Source organism: Venustampulla echinocandica (assembly GCF_003357145.1).
Source record: "Venustampulla echinocandica strain BP 5553 chromosome Unknown scaffold_2, whole genome shotgun sequence".
NCBI classification, from domain to species: domain Eukaryota; kingdom Fungi; phylum Ascomycota; class Leotiomycetes; order Helotiales; family Pleuroascaceae; genus Venustampulla; species Venustampulla echinocandica.
The window spans coordinates 1639395-1659081 of NW_022474207.1; the positions used below are offsets into that span (position 1 = coordinate 1639395).

Genomic DNA, 19687 nt, shown 5'->3' on the forward strand with positions numbered 1-19687 from the left:
GACACCAGCTCGCGCCAGCTGCAGGATTCGGGCGCATCGACAAGCCTCGAGAGTCGAGAATCGAGAATCGAGGGACCATCCGGGATTGTTCTCCATCCCCATCCCCATCCCCTTACAAGCCAGCTCGCTCATCGCACTACGAGTCTACGACAAAATCTCTCGCCTTCAGGAACAGGAACAGCACTGGGAAACGGGAACGAGAAGCATCAACATCCACATCCGCATCCACGCCCACCAACGCGCTTCGATATCGTGTGTGAAGCCGCTCGTACTCGCGCCACTCTGGCCACGACAAACTCCCCGACAGAAGGGTCGGAAGAAGAGAACGGAGAGGTCTGCTCCCGTTAGGGGAAAGGAAGTAGGACAGAAACACATACAGGTAGAGTACGCCCCCTTTCCCCCCGGCTCCGAATACGGTGTAATATACAATATACAACTTGAAGGCTTTCGACCCTAACCCAGTCTATCGGGACAAGAATCTCGTTTTAATCCTCCTCCTGCTCCTCGCGTGCCGTCATGGGTTGAGGAAGAAGCCGAGTCGAGAGTCGAGAGTCAAGAGTCAAGATGTCCTCCCGCCTGCCAACGATACTGATACTATACTTTTCTGCGCAGTTTCCGTTTCCTGTCTTACATACAGTGCCGCTGTCGATCCTCTCCTATCTTCCCAGCCGAAAGCCCTTCCACATCGCCTCTCGCATTCGCAGGCTCGGCGGGAAGCAACCACCACCGTTACGCATTCTTTTCGTATATATATAGGGGCGCTTGACACGCATACATACCCCCCACCACACAAGAATATCGCGCACGCCGGCGGATCGCGCTGCTAGAGATCTCCTACAAGCAGGTCTTGAAATATAATTCACAAAATATATGGTTACATGGTCGTCGCAACCCTGCCCCTCCCCCGAAGCTGGGTTTAGTTTGGGAATTGTGCCAGGGGAAAGCCTCAAACTCGACTCGAGATGAGCCGCTACGCCACGGCAGACCACCAGAGCTCCCTTCCATTTCACCTCCAGCCATCCTCCGACACCGTGTTGCTTCACCAAGGCCGACAGCCAGAGCGAGGGCCGTCGTCATCGCTGCCGAGAGGCCGCGGGCACGTCGTACCATCGCAAGCACAGTCTCCCCAGAATGCATCTCGACGGAAACCTGTGCCAACCTCTCCCGAGTCTGTACGAGGTCCGGCAGCGACGTATGCTCATCGTCGTTCTAGCAGCTTGTCGGGCGTGAATCCAGGAGTGGCTAATCTCAATCGCTGGTCGAGATCAACGGCATCCAGCGTGGCCAGCACTCAATCGACTCACCAAAAACCGCCGTCGACACGGCGCATGTCGGTATCTGGGTCGACAACCTTCTTACTGGGCGCTGACAATTCTTCGCCGCCGAAGAAGGCGTATAGGAACCACTCCTCAACTGCATATCAGACCACTTCGACGCGTTCGGGCTTAGATTCCTCATTGACACTACTGCCGCCAATTGTTACGCTCCCGAGTCTGGAGACATCTGGACATAATACTTCTTCGCCTTTGACGGGGCCAGGCACACCTTCTCCCTCGACCGCGGGGATATTATCTGCTGCTGTGCGTTCAACTGTTCCAGACTACTTTGGGGGGACTTGGGGGGACACAACTCCCCGAGGTATCGCGACCACCGCCGACTCTCCTAGTCGGGACAATCAAACATCGAAGCGTCAGTCAGGAGAAGAGGAGAAACGAGGGTCAAAGGGACATTCGAGGCATCGCTCTGGTAAAGGCAGTAGTACGGGCTCGTCAAATAGGCAGTCAAAGCAGCCCTCGCAAAAAAACATGCTTTCCAAGGCACTCCAAAAGGCTAATACTGCTGTCCTACTTGACAATGCGCAGAATTTCGAAGGCGCCATGGAGGCGTATTCAGAAGCTTGCACACTTTTACAACAGGTTATGACCCGAAGTTCGGGGAATGAGGATAAGCGGAAATTACAAGCAATCGTGAGTACCAAAGTCCTAGCCATGAATTGTGCAGTAGCTAAGATCTCCAGCGCAATACTTACACAAGTCGGATAAACGAGCTAAAAAGAATCACCCCCCACCTGCAAGACGATGGTAAGGCGTTGCCTGAGCGGCCTGAGAGCGGAAGCCATAAAGGACATGAGTTCCAATTAGAAGATGAGGAAGAAGAGCCCGTACTTATTGAGACTGCAACTGTCACGCGGATAGTGAACGATCAGTCATACATCCTGGATCCAAAACTGCCTCGATCCATACCTACGTCGCAGTTACCAGTAAGAAGGGAGTCGTTGATGCCATCAGCTTTCGATTCACTGCATTTTGGAGGTCTGGACCCAGCTGTGCAGCGGGCTCATTCGAAGTCTCCCATGAGGGAACGCACATTGGAAATGAATATCAACCTTGCACCACCTATGGATAGCACATATATGCCACCACCCCTTTCACCGCGCCATCCACCTGAAAACAACACCTACCATGGGCAGGAGATGTCTGACCCGCAAACCACCAGCAGATCCGCAATTCCCCCCTTGAGAGGGCACGCCAGAGTACCCAGTAATGAATCTATGTCCTGGTTAGACACGATTGATGAGTCGGGCGGATCGACTGCGTCATCCGTTCATTCAAGGTCTTCCTCGATGGGAGTTCGGAGGAAACGAATTCGCGCAGCTAGCGGCGCTACTGAGGCCGAATTTGATGCAGCCTTGGACGCTGCTGTGGAGGCCGCCTACGATGATGGGTTTGAGCCGATGGATAATTCAAACCAGCGAGACCGTTACAATTATGATGATGCTGATGATGATGATGAGATTGTTGCGAATGTCAGGCGAAAGGTGGAGTTGGCGAAGGAGAGAGTTCGGCAGACGGAGCGCGAAACTGCTATCCATGATGCTCGCGAGCGGGAAAGAAAACGCCTCCAGTCCAGGATAGAACCTCAAAGCAGCCTCGATGATGACTACGGCAACGAATCTGAAGAAGAGGAACGAATGCTCGAAGAGATGACTCGGGATTATGTGATGGATGGCTTTGAATTTGGCCTGCAATCCAAATCCGCCTTGCCACGCGAGTCTGATTCAAGTGGGTTTTCAGGGAGGACGTGGAACAGCTCGATAGGATCCAATCCAACGACAGCTGGAACGACACTGTCCACGGTTACGGAAGCGGCTCTGGTCCCAGAGGTGCCAATGATGCAAAACAAAGCAACTAGCCATCCACCACCTGCCCAAGCCCTTCCTCCGGTTCCCTCGTCAATCGTAGCACCCCAACAAGATTTTGCTCCTGCCACTCAAGGCGTTCGTGGGAGACGCCTTTCTGGGCAGAACCCCAAACAACTGAAAATTGAAACTACCACCGCTCCCTCAGACTCATTATCTCAACCTCCATCGATGCCGCCGCCGCGGGTTCCCGACGGTGGTCCTCCTAGTGCTGTCCATCCGAAGACGGCGGGGTTTTCATCGCAGCGGCCACCTTTCTCGGGAGCTGCAGGTCGAGGACCTATACCACAATCCGCACGCCAAGCTTCATCTCCTTTCCCGGCCTCCAACTCCTCCGAAATCGTATCTCCACCAACCCCTACCCTGGCGCGAACATTCACAAATGAGAGTGACTCGAATGGGCTACCGCGGTCTGGCTCGCCCGGCCGTGCCCAGTCTAGAGCCGGATTGCGCAAGAACTTCTCTTCCTCGAGTTTGAAGAACTTGAAGAGCCGTAATCTTTCTGTATCAAATGCCGACGACGGATCCGATGTTTCGCCCAATACGCCAGCGAGCTCGCAGTTCAACCCAAGGGACATGAACGGGAGATTACCTGCAATGCCAACATTGCCTACACCGATCGCCGCCGCTTTCAAAGATAAAATGAATGGGGCTCCAGCGGGCGGGCTTTATCTGTTTAACAGCGATATCCACTCCCCGGATAGCCCTGGCTCGCCTAACCCCCTAAGTGCAGATGCGCCCATACCTCTTGAGCCCTGTCCAAATGAGTTCCTGCTTCGACCCTTCTGGCTTATGCGGGCTCTCTACCAAACCATCGCACATCCTCGGGGTGGCTATCTTTCGACGAAGCTCTTCGTCCCCCGTGATGTTTGGAAAGTGAAAGGTGTCAAGATTAAAAGCGTTGAGGACAAGATCGCAAATTGTGACTTCTTGACCGCCGCACTTATGAAGCTTGCCACGGTCGACACATTTGATGCCGATGCTGTTCTAGAAGAGATGCAATCTTTGGAGGGAGTTCTTGAACAAGTTCAAGTAACCCTAAGTAAGAAATTGGGGAGCGAGGTTGGTGTCCAAGGATCTGGAGGTATATTCAAGGACGTGCCCGTCGGTGGAGATGCGGAAGGCAATAACACATCCTCAAAATCAGGCAGTACGTCAACTAAGTCTTCGTTTTCATGGCGGAGACTCCGATCGAAGAATTCTGGTGCAGCTCTCGCAAATACATATTCGAACAAAGCCGCGGCGACGGATGCGCCAAAAGAAGGGTTAAGCATGGGCACTTTGCCTATGACAACGACCTCGTTGGCCAAAGTGCGTTTTGCCAAGAGGGATGTCCACGACGTGCAGTGTTCTGGTCCAAATGCGAACTACATGGGGGCGTTGGCGCGACTTTTCGACGCGGCGCAAACCATCGGTAGGTTTACCCGCAACTCTTCCAATATATCCCCGAGACTAACTCTACTCCTTAGATCAAATCGCGCGTCAAGTCGAAGACCCGGGCCTACGACACCAAGACAAAACCCAAGTTGGTCTTGAACTCTGCACTCGCCACGCCGCCGAATTTTTCGGCTTCTACGTCTGTCGCTTCGTCCTCGCCGATGTAGCCTTGCTATTGGACAAATTCATCAAAAGGGGAAGCGAGTGGGTGCTCGTCTAAACCCCTCCCTATGAATCTACGGCTCTCCTATATTTTGGATACCACGGAGAAGGAAAAAAAATCATATCATATCATATCATATCTCTATCTACTTGAAGCGAACGACTGATGATCTGGTGGTTGGCGCAAATTTATGCTTTTTGATATTTTTGGGAACGGGGGTTTGGCAAAGCTATTTTCTGATCTACCTGGAAAAGAAATTCCCCATGCTAAATGCAAGGAGGAATACCTTGCTTGTGTTTTGTTGAGTTGTCGGTACATTTTTTATATACATACCTTATATATATATCCCCAGGTTGCATTTGTATAGCGGGCATGGCGCGGGATCTCTAGAAGAAAGCTTGCTCTGGTTGGCTTTATTTTTATTTTTTATTTTTGTGAGAGAAACTGGGAGGAGGCGAATGGCCTAGCCTTGGAGCAAGCCAGCCGTTAGATATGAAATGTTGTATATGGAGCGGAGCTGAAAGATAAAAAGAAAATGGAACACCGTCTTTTTTCTTCTTCTTTGCTTGTTATGTTTTGTAGGATTCATAGATACCTAGGTACCTTACTCGTATATATGTATGTGATGATGAAATGCAAATTATTGGAACTTACTTCGCCATTTGAAAACTACAAATCTGCAGTATGTGTGTGTGTGTGTGATTTTTGGAAACAATTCTTTTTACTATCACAATTGTGACTACTTTATCATGAAAAAGAACATCGCTATTCGTACTGGTTCTTCTAACTTTTTCCACGGCGGTTTTCAAGTCCAACTTCTCTAAGAAACCCTTCTTCCCAGCCAGTCCCCTTGCCACACTAAAACCACTGCATTTAAATCACTGCATTTTCTCGTGGGTTGCCATCAAAGAACCTAGAAAAGAATTTTGTTAGATGTGTTACAAGAAAGAATAATCTTGGGGTGGGGAAATGAGGGTAGCTTACCGATGAATGTAGTCACCAGGCGACTCCGCACCTGGCAAATATCTTCAGGCACAAGCCATATCGTGGCGCCCATCTTACGGGCAATGCTGATACTAAGCTTCGCGTTCATATATGCATCGTCGTCCGTTCTGCCGGGCGTCACTAGGTCGTAGTCGACATAGCTACTCTTCATGCCGTTCAAGACATCCAGGAGGAAGATACCGGTGCCAATTGTCGAATCCTTGAAGGAGCGGATTGCCGAGCTCTTGCCGCCTTTTCGTGACATGTCGTTCGCCCATTTGACCATCTCCGAGTCCGAGATCTCGCGCTTTCCTAACCGCTGCGCCAAAGCGGAGAGGGTTTCGGAGATATCTTTGCGCATGAGTTGCCAGACGAGACCCAGCGTCAGAGTACGTTGGCCATCTGTAATGTCTGCACCTTGGACACCAACCAGTGAGAAGCGGTTCTGCTTCCCGAGCTCGATAGCATAATTGGTATTTTCAACAGCTTTGAATTTCGACATCTCGGCGCCGCTTGCAGGGGCTTTATTCACGTGTTTCCAGTTGACCGACCCTTTCACGACCTTATCAAAAGCTTGCAGAAGGATCGTACCGTCCCGTAAGTCATCGTAGAGAGAATTGACAGCAGGCTGGACATCGAGACTGTTAAGCCACAGAGTAAACACCCTTGCTTCTCGCTCACCTTCCGCATCGAAATCGTCCACCTGGAGTTTCTCTTCTTCGGTGATGGGATCTAATGCAGGGTGGGTATTGAACAAGTTTGCAACGAATGCTAGATTCAGCTTTGGGTTACCGGCCACAAGAGATGTCGGCGTAAGGAATTTGCGGCAGCCAAGTGTGTCTGCGTTTTGCAATACTTGCTCCGCTCTTTGCAAAAGGTCGTGAGTTTGCAGAGGCCCGCGAGTACATTGTTCGGGCGCGATTTGGGCTAGTAGAACAGTGTAGTTCTCTCCATCCTTGACATCAGTGGAGAAATTGGATACTCTAGGTCGTGTCAGCTATTTTCCAAATTACGAATAGTGAAGTTGCATACCTGCGTGGCCAGTTTGCCGCTTTCAAATGGTAATTGACCCATCTCAGCAGGATTTGCTCAGGTGGCAGCCTCAAAAACTGTTCCAGAGTCTCGTCATCCTCCAATAGCCTGTACAATTCTGGGTGTAATTTGATATCAATTTTCCCGAGCAAACCTCTGCGGATGACCTGCCATATCAAGCCCAGAATAAGATGCTCCCGAACTTCGATGATATCTCCGCTTCCAATATTCACGACCGAACATCCAATACCCTTTGCAGACTCGATCACAATATTGTTGTTTTCCGTCATATGGAATGCGTTGAGAGTTTTGATCTTCTTTCCTGGCCGGTTGAGTACACGCTCATCAATGGTGTCGGGAACACTGTCATTGATCAATTTGGCCAACACGAGACCGTCTTTACATTCGTCGAACATTTCGAATGTGTCTGTTGGGAAAGGCAAGCGATTGCCAATATCCGGGTCGCCGGCAAGCACTGCATTGATATGGCGAGTGAACTCCGTTCGCTCGTCCTCATTGATAGTATGGGTGACGTTTGAAGAAGATCCTTGGACCTGGATACGACCGCTAACACTTCCCTTGGAGGCATGGCCGCCGCCTGTTTGCTGTGATACCACTCCTCCGCGGGCCGGGCTTGTTGGGCCAGTCGACATGCGCTGCTGGGCTGGGGAGGAGTTGCGAAGTTTCGATATGAGCTGTAGAACTATAGCCTTAGCATGTGTGCTTGCGGAAGCGGGTTGGGGATTGGCTCACCCCGACGTAATCATCCAGTTCAACCCTTCTGGAGGAATCCAACTCCACCTCCTTCAGAGCCTGTCTGACCACATCGTACGGTTGCCTTTCGCTGGCCTGCGTCGCCTTGATGGCTGTGGCTTCATCAACATACCCTTTGTCGTCCACATCGAGCTTACGGAAAGCATCTTGCAAGCCAAAGATCTCGTCCTGCTGAAATTGAGGATACTTCCTGCGGCGCATTCGAGTCAGCGAAACTAAATCCTAGATTGAATCGAGGTGACTTCTCGGGGGACCCACCTCTGGAGCTTGATCACGTTCATGTTGGCGTGGGAATGCGATCAATGTCCTATGCCGCGAGAACGGGCGTGCTTATAAGAAGCCTTTTGGCTGACTGCCGTTCTCCGGGATTTTGCGCGGGATGAGGCCGGGCGGTTGTGGTAACAGGGCTGTGTAGCAGAGAGGAAACCAACGTTGGAGGGGTACTGGTAAGGATGACGATGACGATGGGGGAAACTCTTGCTTCTAATGCTGGAGCCTGGATTTCCGCGGGAGAAGGCTCCGGTTTCTGGAATATAGGTAATATCGCAGTAATAGAGAGTTTGGTGTAGGAACCAGAGTTATGTGTATGATATGAGAAGAGGGTGAATGATTGAGGATGCTGACCAGGTCCCGCTTCCCAGTTGATTGCGTCGAGTCGCAGATCTCGCCTGACCCCGCCAGGACAGTATACAGTATAGTGGCTCTCACTGCCACTCAGTGCCACTGTCTGTCAGCCCCCAAGACAGCTTACTACGTGCGTACTACGCACTCCAAGCCTCCAGGTACCCGAATGTTAATATTATTAGGAGTAATCTTACTGCCTACTTCGTGCCCTTAACTCTCCTCCGTTCATTGATTTGCATTGACACTCCTCCTCTCATTTATCCCTCTCCTCCCATCGGGCTCCCTGGCTCGCCGGTTCGTCAGCTATAGCTATAGTCTCCGAAACAAAATCCCGCCTCTCCCTCTCCAACAGGCCGCGGCATCCCATCCGCTCCGGGCTCTCCGTGGCTTTCGGCGCTGCTGACGACGACGAGGCGACGAAGACGACGCTCACTCTACGTCACCCCAAGCCTTATAGGCAACGAACTCTTTGCAAGCTCACGTTGACATCCACGGCCCTCACACAACAATACAATGGCCTCCCCCGAGCTAGAGCATGTTAAAGCCGTTTGGCACCGCAGCCGAGGCAACAGCCCAATATATGATTTCCTATTATCAAACATCGAGATTGTCTCTGCCTCGAAAGGCACCCTCACATCGCGTCTTGTGCTCGGTCCAAACCATGTCAACTCGAGAGGAACAATTCATGGAGCGGTAAGCGCTGCGCTGGTTGACTGGAGCGGTGGGCTTGCCATCGCAACTCATGGACTTGAGAAGACTGGAGTCAGCATTGACATCCACGTCACATACATCGGCACGGCCCAGATACATGATATAATTGAGATCGAGGCTACTGCGAACAAGGTGGGAAAGTCGATGGCATTTACAACAATTCGCATCTACAAGGTGGTCGATGGCAAGCCAGGCCCGCTTGTCGCGACGGCCTCGCACACGAAATATGTGCAGCAAGCCAAGTCATAAGGATCCTACTTTATTGGAGTTCTCGGTGCCTGTTATGGGTGGGTGATAGAAGGGCACTGGCTAAGTAGAGTATCGCCCCCTGATTGTCTAGATATCTCGAAGTCTATATGCATCTAATTGTAGTTGAGCTCGAAGAGTAGAACGTTGGAGTAGTCGCACAGCGAAGATTCAAACTTATGGAATGCTCAAGAGACCTGGCAAAGATCTCTTTCCTATCACACGCTATCTTCTTTGTGCCTAGCATTTATAGCGGTCACCTTGGATGCTTAGGCTCACTCGGATGGCGAAGATAAGACGTCCTCTGCGTTAGCTTTAGATGCCCGCTCAGTTTTCCAGTGGCGATGCGAGCAATTGCAATTAGGACAACACATAGATAACCGGAAAGAATAAACAAAATATCAAGTTGGCTTCGTTATTTGCCTATTGCATCATGCGTGAATGGTCCTTTAAATAGCGGGCGTTTGTGATGTGTGAATGTCCGTTGCTAAGGCTAAGAGAGCGAGTAGAAATAAATAGAAATTTTTAACGAAACTGCGGCGTCAACTTTTCTACAAATATCACTCCACCATTCCTCCATCCCCAACTCCAGTATAACAATACTTGACAACTACTCGCAAATTCCAATAATCATAATGGCAACCTGCAAACTCTGCTCGCAAGAATTAAAAATCGAGCTCGATGACGACTCTTTCGACGAGGCTACCTCCTCTGCTGTTGGTGCTTCTCTCTCAGCTCCAGATGATCTCCTTTTGACTTGTGGCTGCCACTATCATTGGTTCGTGATAACTTATTTACGCTCACTATGCTTCATGTTCCATTGAAATAGTATTCCTCTTTGAAACAATGTCTATGCGATTTTAGTGATCGCATCTACGTGATGGACTGCCAGAAGGTTTGGCATCACGTGTTTGATAATTGATAATTAAATCAGAAATTTTTACTCCCAAGCCCCCAAAAGCATTATACTTCTATTCTGTCTTGGCTCTCGCTGTTTACCTTTTTTATGAACGTTTTCTGGCCATAAGCGGTCTTTGCACTATAGATATTGAGCTAGGCGGATCTGGAGCAAGCTTTTCACTATTCTATTCGGGAGACAAGAATTTCATTTCTGAAGCCTTCCAATACTGATTCGGGATCTTATCACAGGCAATGTCTCCTCGACGAATCGCCTCGGGTTGCAGAATCGATGGAATGCCCAACATGTGGAGCCTCTATCGCCAACTCACCATCTGGACAATCATCGTCTCTACAACGTCAAGTCCTCACAAGATACCACAATGAAGGCGGAATACAAGAGAACCTTGATATCCTGCCTCTCATTATCGAAGAAGCTTATCTTGACGCAAATCCGGCAGCAAGACCCGCGCGAGCCTTACTGACGATGTGTGGGGAAGGGGATGTCACGGGTATAGTGGAGCTGCTAAGAGCCATCACCGATGACCCCGATGAAGAGGATATGTCTCCAGGAGATCTCCTTCGGTATCAGGATCCGCTTGACGGCATGAAGACTGGATTGCATGTAGCAGTTGAGAAGGCCCAACAAGAAGTGGTCTGGCTTATGCTGTGGCTGGCTTCAAGCTTGCAAACAAATAACTTCCCCGACGAGGTTATCCAGGCTGCAGGATCTCTGGAGGCGGCAAGAGAAACTGTTCCGGGACTAGATATTAGAAGCATTCGCGACGAGCAGCATCAAACACCGGAAGATATCGCTAGTGGTATGGGGCCGCAATGGGGTGCGTTACTTTTCACTGGGGCGTTGAAAGGCTGATGCCTAAGATTCCACGCTGAATTTATCAATTTCCAAAAATACAGAGCAAGTTGCCTACTACGAACTGTAGTTTGAATTAACTCAAATAATCTCACTCAACTGGAAGCTATAAATCAGTGTGTGATCACGTGTACCGTATCCCCCACTTTCCTAATCCGTTTTGGGACATTCTGCCAGACGTCAACAGACTGCCGGATTAACTCCGTGATCTCATCGAAGCGATAAGAACCATAAGACCTGTGCTTATAAATTCGATATCCATACACCACCGAACCCTCCGGCGAGATCTTTGACTATGATCTCTTGAAAACCCCCAAGTCTTGAAGTTTATTGAACTGCCAAACGTAGCCAGCCAAAATGAGTGCTCGAACGAGTGAGCGGGGTATCCGCATAGCAATCGATGTGAGTAGTACATAGCTCACCATCCTAAAGCTATTGGGTCTCCAAAATACCATCCTCTTCCTTGTGCGTACTAACTAACCATGATTGAAGCGGGGTGGAACATTCACCGATTGCATTGGGAATCCCGGGACTGGAAAGATGGAAGATGATGTGATAATCAAACTTCTATCTGAGGATCCAGGGAATTACGAAGATGCGCCTCTGGAAGGAATTAGGCGTCTGATGTCAAAATTTCTAAAGACGGAAATCCCCCGCGGGGACCCTCTGGATACCTCCAAGATTGAATCCATACGGATGGGTACAACCGTAGCCACCAATGCCTTGCTGGAAAGAAAGGGCGAGAAAATTGTCATGGTGGTGACGAAAGGCTTTAAGGATTGTCTGGCGATTGGTAATCAGTCCAGACCACAGATCTTTGATCTAGCCATAAAAAAACCAGACGTCCTTTACGAGTCTGTAATTGAGATTGATGAGAGAGTCACCCTCGAAGACTATGCTGAAGATCCAGAGCGACACATTACCAAGGTTGAACCACGTAACCCAGTTAGTGGACAAGAAGACAGTCACTTAGTGACAGGTTTATCGTCCGAGGCAATCCGAATCTTGAAACGGCCAGACAAAAATGTTATTTGGGAGCAATTGCAAACTGTTTTCGACCAAGGCATTAGAAGCGTCGCCGTGTGTTTAATGCATGGCTATACGTTTTATGACCACGAGGCATTGGTAGGTGAAATAGCGAAAGAAATCGGTTTCAATCATGTCTCCCTTAGCCACGAACTCATGCCTATGATCAAGTTGGTGCCTCGAGCCACATCTTCATGCGCAGATGCCTATCTTACTCCTGCAATAAAAAAGTACATCGCGGGTTTTCAAAAGGGGTTTGAAGGTGGTCTTGGAGCGGCGAGCGTTGAGAATAAGAGTGGAGCAAAAGGGGCGAGATGCGAATTCATGCAAAGCGATGGTGGTCTCGTTGATGTGGATAGGTTTTCGGGACTAAAGGCTATTCTCTCAGGCCCAGCAGGAGGTGTTGTTGGCTATGCCCTTACCTCCTACGATCCAGAGACAAAAACGCCGATAATCGGCTTCGATATGGGTGGCACTTCTACAGATGTGTCGAGATACGGCTCTGGGAGATATGAGCATGTCTTTGAAACCACCACGGCCGGGGTGACCATCCAGTCACCCCAATTGGATATCAACACCGTTGCAGCGGGTGGTGGATCTCGTTTGTTTTTCAGAAATGGATTGTTCGTTGTTGGCCCTGAATCGGCCGGCGCTCATCCCGGCCCTGCCTGCTATCGAAAAGGGGGACCAGCAACAGTGACCGATGCAAATCTATTCCTTGGTCGCTTGCTCCCAGACTTCTTTCCTAAGATCTTTGGCAAGAATGAGGATGAAGGCCTCGATGTACAAGCAAGTGAGAAAGTTTTAAACGAACTTACAGAACAGATACACAAAGAGACTGGTAAATCCATGAGCGCCGACGAAGTAGCCTATGGATTTTTGACTGTTGCCAACGAGACGATGACGAGGCCAATACGCTCTCTGACGGAAGCTAAAGGCCATGATACTTCGAAACATCGGCTGGCAACGTTTGGAGGCGCGGGTGGCCAACATGCCGTGGCCATCGCTGAACGCTTAGGCATTCAGCAAATCCTTGTTCACCGTTATTCCTCTGTGCTCTCCGCGTATGGCATGGCGCTGGCCGATGTTGTCGATGAACGGCAGGAGCCAGACTCAAAAGTTTGGGTAGATAATGAAGAAGTGAGAGAATATCTAGAGAATAAGATTGGCGAATTAAAGGAGAAGACAAGGAATTCGCTTAGAGAGCAAGGATTTGAAGACAGTTCTATTGCCTACGAAGAATATCTCAATATGCGGTACCGGGGCACAGAATCCGCTCTCATGGTTGTGAGACCAGGCAAGGAAGAGCAGAAAGCATCTGGGGGAGGTGAGTGGACATTTGGAAAGGCGTTTATTAAACAACATGAACAAGAATTTGGCTTCACGCTTCCCGATCGAGACGTCATTGTGGACGATGTGCGAGTCCGTGGAATCGGCAAGAGCTTCGCGGGACTTGGCAAGACGGTGGATCAACAGCTGAAAGCTATCACAGTAAAAGATGTTAAGCCAGGGGATAAAGAATACAAGCGCTCGAGTGCTTATTCTGATGGCGGCCGCCATGATACCCCTATCTATAAATTGGAGGACCTCGAGGTTGGGGATCGGATTAAAGGCCCAGCGATCCTAGCAGACGGAACCCAGACTATCGTCGTCACCCCGAGTGCAACTGCATTGATTATTCACACCCATGTTGTCATAAATATTGGTGACAAGGATCTCAACGATGCGTGAGTGGCCTTTTATATACCATGTGCAATTGCTGACATTTTCCAGAGGCTCAAAATTAGACACGACCAAAGAGGTCGACCCCATAATGTTGAGTATCTTTGCCCATCGATTCATGGCAATTGCGGAGCAGATGGGGAGAGCACTCCAAAAGACAAGTGTCAGTACGAATGTCAAGGAACGCCTCGACTATTCGTGTGCACTCTTTGACTCAACCGGAGGGCTAGTCGCAAATGCCCCTCATCTCCCCGTTCACCTAGGATCTATGTCCACCTGTGTAAAACGGCAGGCGGAGATATGGCGTGGAAATCTAGTTAAAGGAGATGTCATCGTGTCCAATCATCCAGAATACGGCGGAACTCACCTCCCTGATATTACGGTCATAACCCCAGCGTTCAATGAAGGTGGAGACAAGATTTTGTTCTACGTCGCTTCAAGGGCACATCACGCTGATATTGGAGGAATTCTACCTGGAAGCATGCCTCCTCATTCCCGGGAACTATACCAAGAAGGGGCAGCAATAAAGTCCGAAAAGCTGGTCAGCGCCGGAAGATTCAACGAGGAGCGAATTACCGAATTACTATTGCACGAGCCTGCTAAGTATAAAGGCTCTAGTGGAACAAGATGCCTAGCAGACAACATATCGGATCTAAAAGCTCAAATATCGAGTAACATGAAGGGCATCAATCTTATTTCCACGCTGATCCAGGAATATGGAGAGGACGTGGTCAATTTCTACATGGTAAATATTCAGCACAACGCAGAGCTGAGTGTGCGGAATCTCTTAAAGAGCGTGAGCAAGAGATTCGAAGGCCAAGACCTCTCCGCAGTGGACTACATGGATGACGGAAGTCCAATCAAGCTAAAGATAACTATCGATTCTGAAAAAGGAGAGGCTGTGTTTGATTTTGATGGAACGGGTCCAGAAGTCTATGGTATGCGACTCAATGTCCCTGTTCAGAGCTTATACTAAAATCCTGTTAGGAAACACGAATGCACCCCAGGCTATTACGTATAGTGCCATAATTTACTGCCTCCGCTGCTTGATCTCGGAAGATATCCCATTAAACCAAGGCTGTCTCAAACCGATCAAAGTACTTATTCCACCAAAATCATTCCTCTCACCATCCGACAAAGCTGCCGTCGTGGGTGGCAATGTCCTCACTTCTCAGCGAGTCACGGATGTAATTCTGAAAGCCTTCCAAGCCTGTGCTGCAAGTCAAGGAGATTGTAATAATCTCACGTTCGGGTTTGGTGGTAATATTGAGGGTGAGAAAGCGATCAAGGGGTTTGGATACTACGAGACCATCGCAGGAGGCAGCGGCGCGGGCAAGGACTGGGATGGTACGGATGGCGTGCATGTTCATATGACGAACACGCGAATCACCGACTCTGAGGTATTCGAACGGAGATACCCCGTGATCCTGCGAGAATTCTCTTTACGAGCGGGATCTGGCGGCGCGGGGAAGCATCGCGGTGGCGACGGCGTGATCCGGGATATTGAATTTAGAATCCCCGTTCAAGTATCAATCCTCAGCGAGCGGAGGGTGTATCATCCGTACGGACTTGCCGGTGGCGAAGATGCACAGTGTGGCCTGAACATCTGGGTTCGGAATGTGGAAAAAAGCAATTCAGAGAGGTCTGATAGGATGCTGAGAGGCGAGGATGGTGGGAAGGCGGATGAGCCAGTATTCGAGGAACGACGTATCAACTTGGGAGGCAAGAACACAGCTGCCATGAAACCTGGAGAACGGATTATTATCTGCACACCTGGTGGAGGGGGTTGGGGCAAGGTCGGCGAGGAAAGGGAGGTGAAGGCAAAATCTCAAGACCCTAGGTATGCATGGACAGGAGGAAGTCATGCTGCCAGGGAGGATACTGCTCTTCAAGCATAGCCTAGATTTTATTTTATGAGCCTTAGCGTAACCTCACTATTATCAATCTTACGCCAGACTCACAAGGTTATTAAACCATACCATGCCACGCTTTTCATTTGATTCCTGCTGATTTGCTTAGCCTGGATATCTCTCTCCATCCGGCCTAGTTGACGGGCAACATGTCCATTCATTATTTTCACCACTTTTTGGATTCTATCCGGTGGTATTCTATCCGTCATGAAAATATCGATCATCGTATTGCTCTTCCTCGCAAGACCCGAATCACCTCCTACATATCGGGAGGTAACCAAGGCATTTATATATAAAGAGAGATATCATTGGGCATTGACTAGCTAGACATGATACCTTCTGAATGAATGTGGACTGCTGGATAGTATAATGTGGGTGGGATGGGAAGCGGTAGAGGAGAAGTGGTATCTTAAATTTAAAACGATAATGGGACAAATAATAACTTCATAAGTGGGCTCAGCTGGAAGATAGTCTCGAAGATGGTTGGATTATCCTCATTTCCCAACATTTCGTAGCTAATAATCAATTTCCTGTGCAGCCGATGAAGACCAAAGACAGAAATTTATCTTGCAGTAGGCTCTGCGGGCGGCAATAAATGCAAAACTCTCGAAGGGGTAAGTGGAAGCCTTGAAGAAATGGGAAATAAGCATTGGCTCGAGGGTGAGTACATATCACAGAGGGATTGGTAGCAGAGGGAATACAAATTTGATTTCCAATCGTTGTTTATTATTTCGAGCTGTACTCGAATACAAAAATGGGGTATCATAATAATTAACTCAATCTTAGCTATGCAGCATTCTACAGAACACCACAAACCCCAGCCTGCACCGCGTGGAGGTGTTGAGTTATCGCAGGCCGACCTCCCAGTCCTCGCCAAAGACGACTTCCAGAAGGCCCCCTGTCTATTATCCGGCAGAGCGGATGACGGAGATCCAGTATGGTGACAGTGCAAGAGTGCATTGTCGAAAGAATTGACTGGAGAGAGAAACCGAATCGTCGTGAAGCATGAATAGTCCTTGCCTTCTCGGGAGCGAAACATATCCAAGGCGACGATCAGTTTGAGAAAAGAAATTCAACGAACAAAGGTATGCTGAGCCTTCTCGGGAGCAGCAGCATGCCGCACCAATGTCCAGTGGAGTGAAGTACAAGTCGGATAGAAGAAGATGAAGTCGAAGAAAGAATTTGTCCAACTCGTCGGCCGTAACAAACTTTTGTCGGCCCATCGATATTGGGAAGCGGAAAGAAGAATACGGTGGTGAGATATTACCGGTGATTATTGTGACAAGCTGGTGGCCTTCTCGGGAGCGCCAGCATTGTAACTTGGCCCGATTCCAGCGTCGCGTCGCAGCCGCATTTGAGGTCGTGATTTCTAGGGAGCCGCAACATCGACATGCCAAGGCACAGGTACATATCCGCCGGTCGTCTAGAGGGCAAAGCCGCTCTCCGTTTTGCCTGTACCCTGGCCGTCTCAGCTGGGGCGGTATCCCTGATTCTCCAAAGTCCTCCCCCCCATCCCTCTCAATGCCACTGGGAACAAGTCAGATATAAATCAGTGGCAATTGGGTAAGAGAACCTACCCATCCCATTTACCTTCGTCGCCACCACCCCGAAGAACACCACCATACAGGCGAGAACTGAGGCACGAGCACCCCAACACCAATACCAATACCAAGCCCGTACCCCAGATATTTCAGTCCCTGAGCCGGTTAAGTGCTCTTCAGCTTGCAGATAGTGCAATACAAGATTACTCATCCCAAGCCCTATACACGGTAAGCCAAAATAGAGCCCTATACATGGTAAGCCAAAGCAGAGAGGGGGAGGAAAAACAAGAAGGAAAGCATGTCTCCAAAAGGTTAGCGAAAAATCAAGTCAGATGCTGAGACCTGCTCAGCCGCGAATGGCAGCTAATTGTGCCGTAGAATAAATGCGTAGCCCTTTCGGGCGCTTCTGGTTTCCTTCCGGAGAAGTCCCCAGCTTTATTGGTGATTGTTTTTGATACCCAAGCGAGCCGAGACGAGAACCACCAAGTCCCAACTCACGAGGGCCGTTTTTTCAACTTTTTTTTGGCGGTGTCGTAGCACCTATTATGTTTTGGTTATCATGCCAGAAGCGGGGACATACCTGAAGAGTGATCACGACATGCTCAACCCTTCTCATGTTCCTCGCATCTCAGCGTGTCGCAATCGATCCACCACTGAGCGCAGAATTCCTCTTTGGACAAGGAATCCATAACCTCATCCACGTAATCCGTCGTCATGAAATTGCCTGCGTTTTGGTTATAAAGGCAGTACGGGCAACGGGGGGGTCCGTCAGGGCCAAAACTGCCAGCAGTATCTGGTCCCATCCAGTTGGCGTCCTCCCGTTGCCAGTACGTCAAACCGTTAGCAGTCCAGGAGCGTAACTCACCTCGTTCAGTGTAATCGGGCGCACAGGATTCCGAAGTGCGATTGATGACACGATCACCAAGGCCGTCTTCCGGTTCAAAGAACCGGACGACGACCGTGGTAACGGCGTCATTTTCGAAATGGACCCTCTTCGAGCGGCGGAGGGCTGTTGCGTTGGCCTGAGAAGAACGCAGGCAGGAGCGTAGCTGACGGGTTGCGGTCACTTGACCACGGGCCCTGCCAGCTTGCGCCTTCCTTAGCGGCTTCCATCGACGTGTCGACTTTGGCGGGGTCGGTATTCGAGAAGGCGAAACCCCCCCGGAAGAGGGTATCGCTGCTGTAGTCGTAGCGGGAACTCGTGGCGCTGGCGCTGAGACAAAAGCACCCGAGAATCGGGTGCGTGGTCGTGCGGCAACGGCCCGAGACCGAGAAAGGAAAGCTGGTCGACAAAAAGAATTGGCGGGTTGTCGAACGGCGGCGCCCTTCTTGATCTGGAGAGAAGGGAAGTTAGCAATGTTGCAAATAAGAGTGTATGAAGTAGACGAGTGTGAGGGAGGAGTGTCAACGAACTCGACAGTAAGGATAATAAAGAAGCGGCTTAGGAGAGGCAAGATACAAGTGGGTGCAGTGTGATATAGAGCAACACCGAAGGGAATAAACGACGACGACGACGATGTACAGGCCAGGTACAAGTGGGTAAACAATGCCAAAAGAGATGAACAAGAAAGACGATGACGAAGTAACTTGGAAGTAGATGGGGTACAGGTCGGCACTACAGACCAATGCGAGTATTGTTGAACATAAGTACAAGTGCGTGAGGGTAGATGAGTAAACTTAATCAAGTGTTGTGTTGTGTTGGACCTGACTGAGGATGAGGTTGAGGTTGAGGATGGGTGTGGATGGATGGATGGATGAAGTCAAGGTGTGCGACTAGTGTGGTTGCTAAGCGAGGATTGGAAAGGGGGGAAGGAACGTCATGGGTGAGGGCCGACCTTGGGCTCCTTCCTCGACTACGAGTTGATGACGTTGTTTGTTTACTCGACTTCGAGTGCCTACTCAGGATACTGGGAAGAAGAGGGAAACGAGGGAAAAGAGGACAAAGACAAGAACACAATGATCTCGAAACCACTGCAAGCACTTGTTGCAGTGAATTTCGAGCCATGTAAACAAAGAACGTAACTGTTCGCAAGATGCACTCTGCAAAACCCCATTGGAGGTGCAAAGTGTTGATGTGAATGTGTGGAGTGTGAGTGCTCGGTGTTGGAGATGGAGGAGGATGTAAACAAAGAAAATGATTTGAACTTACCCTCTCGATGTGCTTTCGTGCAGCGTCAAGCGCGCGAGTTCGTCGTAAAAACATTATGTCTGTAAACAAAGGGGTAAAGAAGACGAGTAGTGGTCAGCTACTCGAGATCGATAGAGAGATAGAGTGCAAGTAGCAGTAATAGTCAGATAGCAGAAGCAGTCAGACAGTCAAGGCAGCTTGCATGAAAAACGGTGGAGAGGAGAGGAAGAAGAGAAGATGGAATGGAGGGCGAACAATCTCTTATAGGCAAGAGGGCGAGCAAAGCGGTGGCAGTAAATGGATACGCGAATTGCGGTAGGCTGTGAATAGAGGCGTGCTTTCCTCTTTGGGCGGCAAAGGGAGGCAGATTGATGAGAGCCTCGAGGACCTGGCAGAAACCTTTGAAACTGTGCATCACT

The 19687-nt window shown here is 49.7% G+C and overlaps 6 protein-coding genes across 6 annotated transcripts; 4 read left to right on the forward strand and 2 right to left on the reverse strand.

The window, feature by feature from the left end:
- Nucleotides 1-962: 962 nt before the first annotated feature.
- Nucleotides 963-4856, forward strand: BP5553_04899 (MIT protein; the record flags this gene model as incomplete). Its single annotated transcript, XM_032013522.1, has 3 exons — nucleotides 963-1967; nucleotides 2018-4613; nucleotides 4669-4856. 3 exons carry the CDS (start codon nucleotides 963-965, stop codon nucleotides 4854-4856), a joined length of 3789 nt encoding a protein of 1262 aa, XP_031870122.1.
- An 821-nt stretch (nucleotides 4857-5677) lies between these two features.
- BP5553_04900 (Calponin-homology, CH-domain-containing protein) lies at nucleotides 5678-8442 on the reverse strand (the record flags this gene model as incomplete). Its single annotated transcript, XM_032013523.1, has 6 exons — nucleotides 5678-5712; nucleotides 5784-6766; nucleotides 6816-7510; nucleotides 7569-7779; nucleotides 7943-8312; nucleotides 8415-8442. The coding sequence occupies 6 exons, from the start codon at nucleotides 8440-8442 to the stop codon at nucleotides 5678-5680; spliced, it is 2322 nt and encodes a 773-aa protein (XP_031870123.1).
- A 284-nt stretch (nucleotides 8443-8726) lies between these two features.
- BP5553_04901 (Thioesterase ester dehydrase-isomerase) lies at nucleotides 8727-9173 on the forward strand (the record flags this gene model as incomplete). Its single annotated transcript, XM_032013524.1, has 1 exon — nucleotides 8727-9173. One exon carries the CDS (start codon nucleotides 8727-8729, stop codon nucleotides 9171-9173), a length of 447 nt encoding a protein of 148 aa, XP_031870124.1.
- A 632-nt stretch (nucleotides 9174-9805) lies between these two features.
- Nucleotides 9806-10941, forward strand: BP5553_04902 (Uncharacterized protein; the record flags this gene model as incomplete). The annotated part of the gene is made up of 2 exons (XM_032013525.1): nucleotides 9806-9948; nucleotides 10320-10941. The coding sequence occupies 2 exons, from the start codon at nucleotides 9806-9808 to the stop codon at nucleotides 10939-10941; spliced, it is 765 nt and encodes a 254-aa protein (XP_031870125.1).
- Nucleotides 10942-11298: 357 nt separating this feature from the next.
- BP5553_04903 (5-oxoprolinase) lies at nucleotides 11299-15587 on the forward strand (the record flags this gene model as incomplete). The annotated part of the gene is made up of 4 exons (XM_032013526.1): nucleotides 11299-11343; nucleotides 11434-13694; nucleotides 13741-14627; nucleotides 14677-15587. The coding sequence occupies 4 exons, from the start codon at nucleotides 11299-11301 to the stop codon at nucleotides 15585-15587; spliced, it is 4104 nt and encodes a 1367-aa protein (XP_031870126.1).
- Nucleotides 15588-17742: 2155 nt separating this feature from the next.
- On the reverse strand, nucleotides 17743-19343 carry BP5553_04904 (uncharacterized protein; the record flags this gene model as incomplete). Its single annotated transcript, XM_032013527.1, has 2 exons — nucleotides 17743-18474; nucleotides 19290-19343. The coding sequence occupies 2 exons, from the start codon at nucleotides 19341-19343 to the stop codon at nucleotides 17743-17745; spliced, it is 786 nt and encodes a 261-aa protein (XP_031870127.1).
- Nucleotides 19344-19687: the final 344 nt, after the last annotated feature.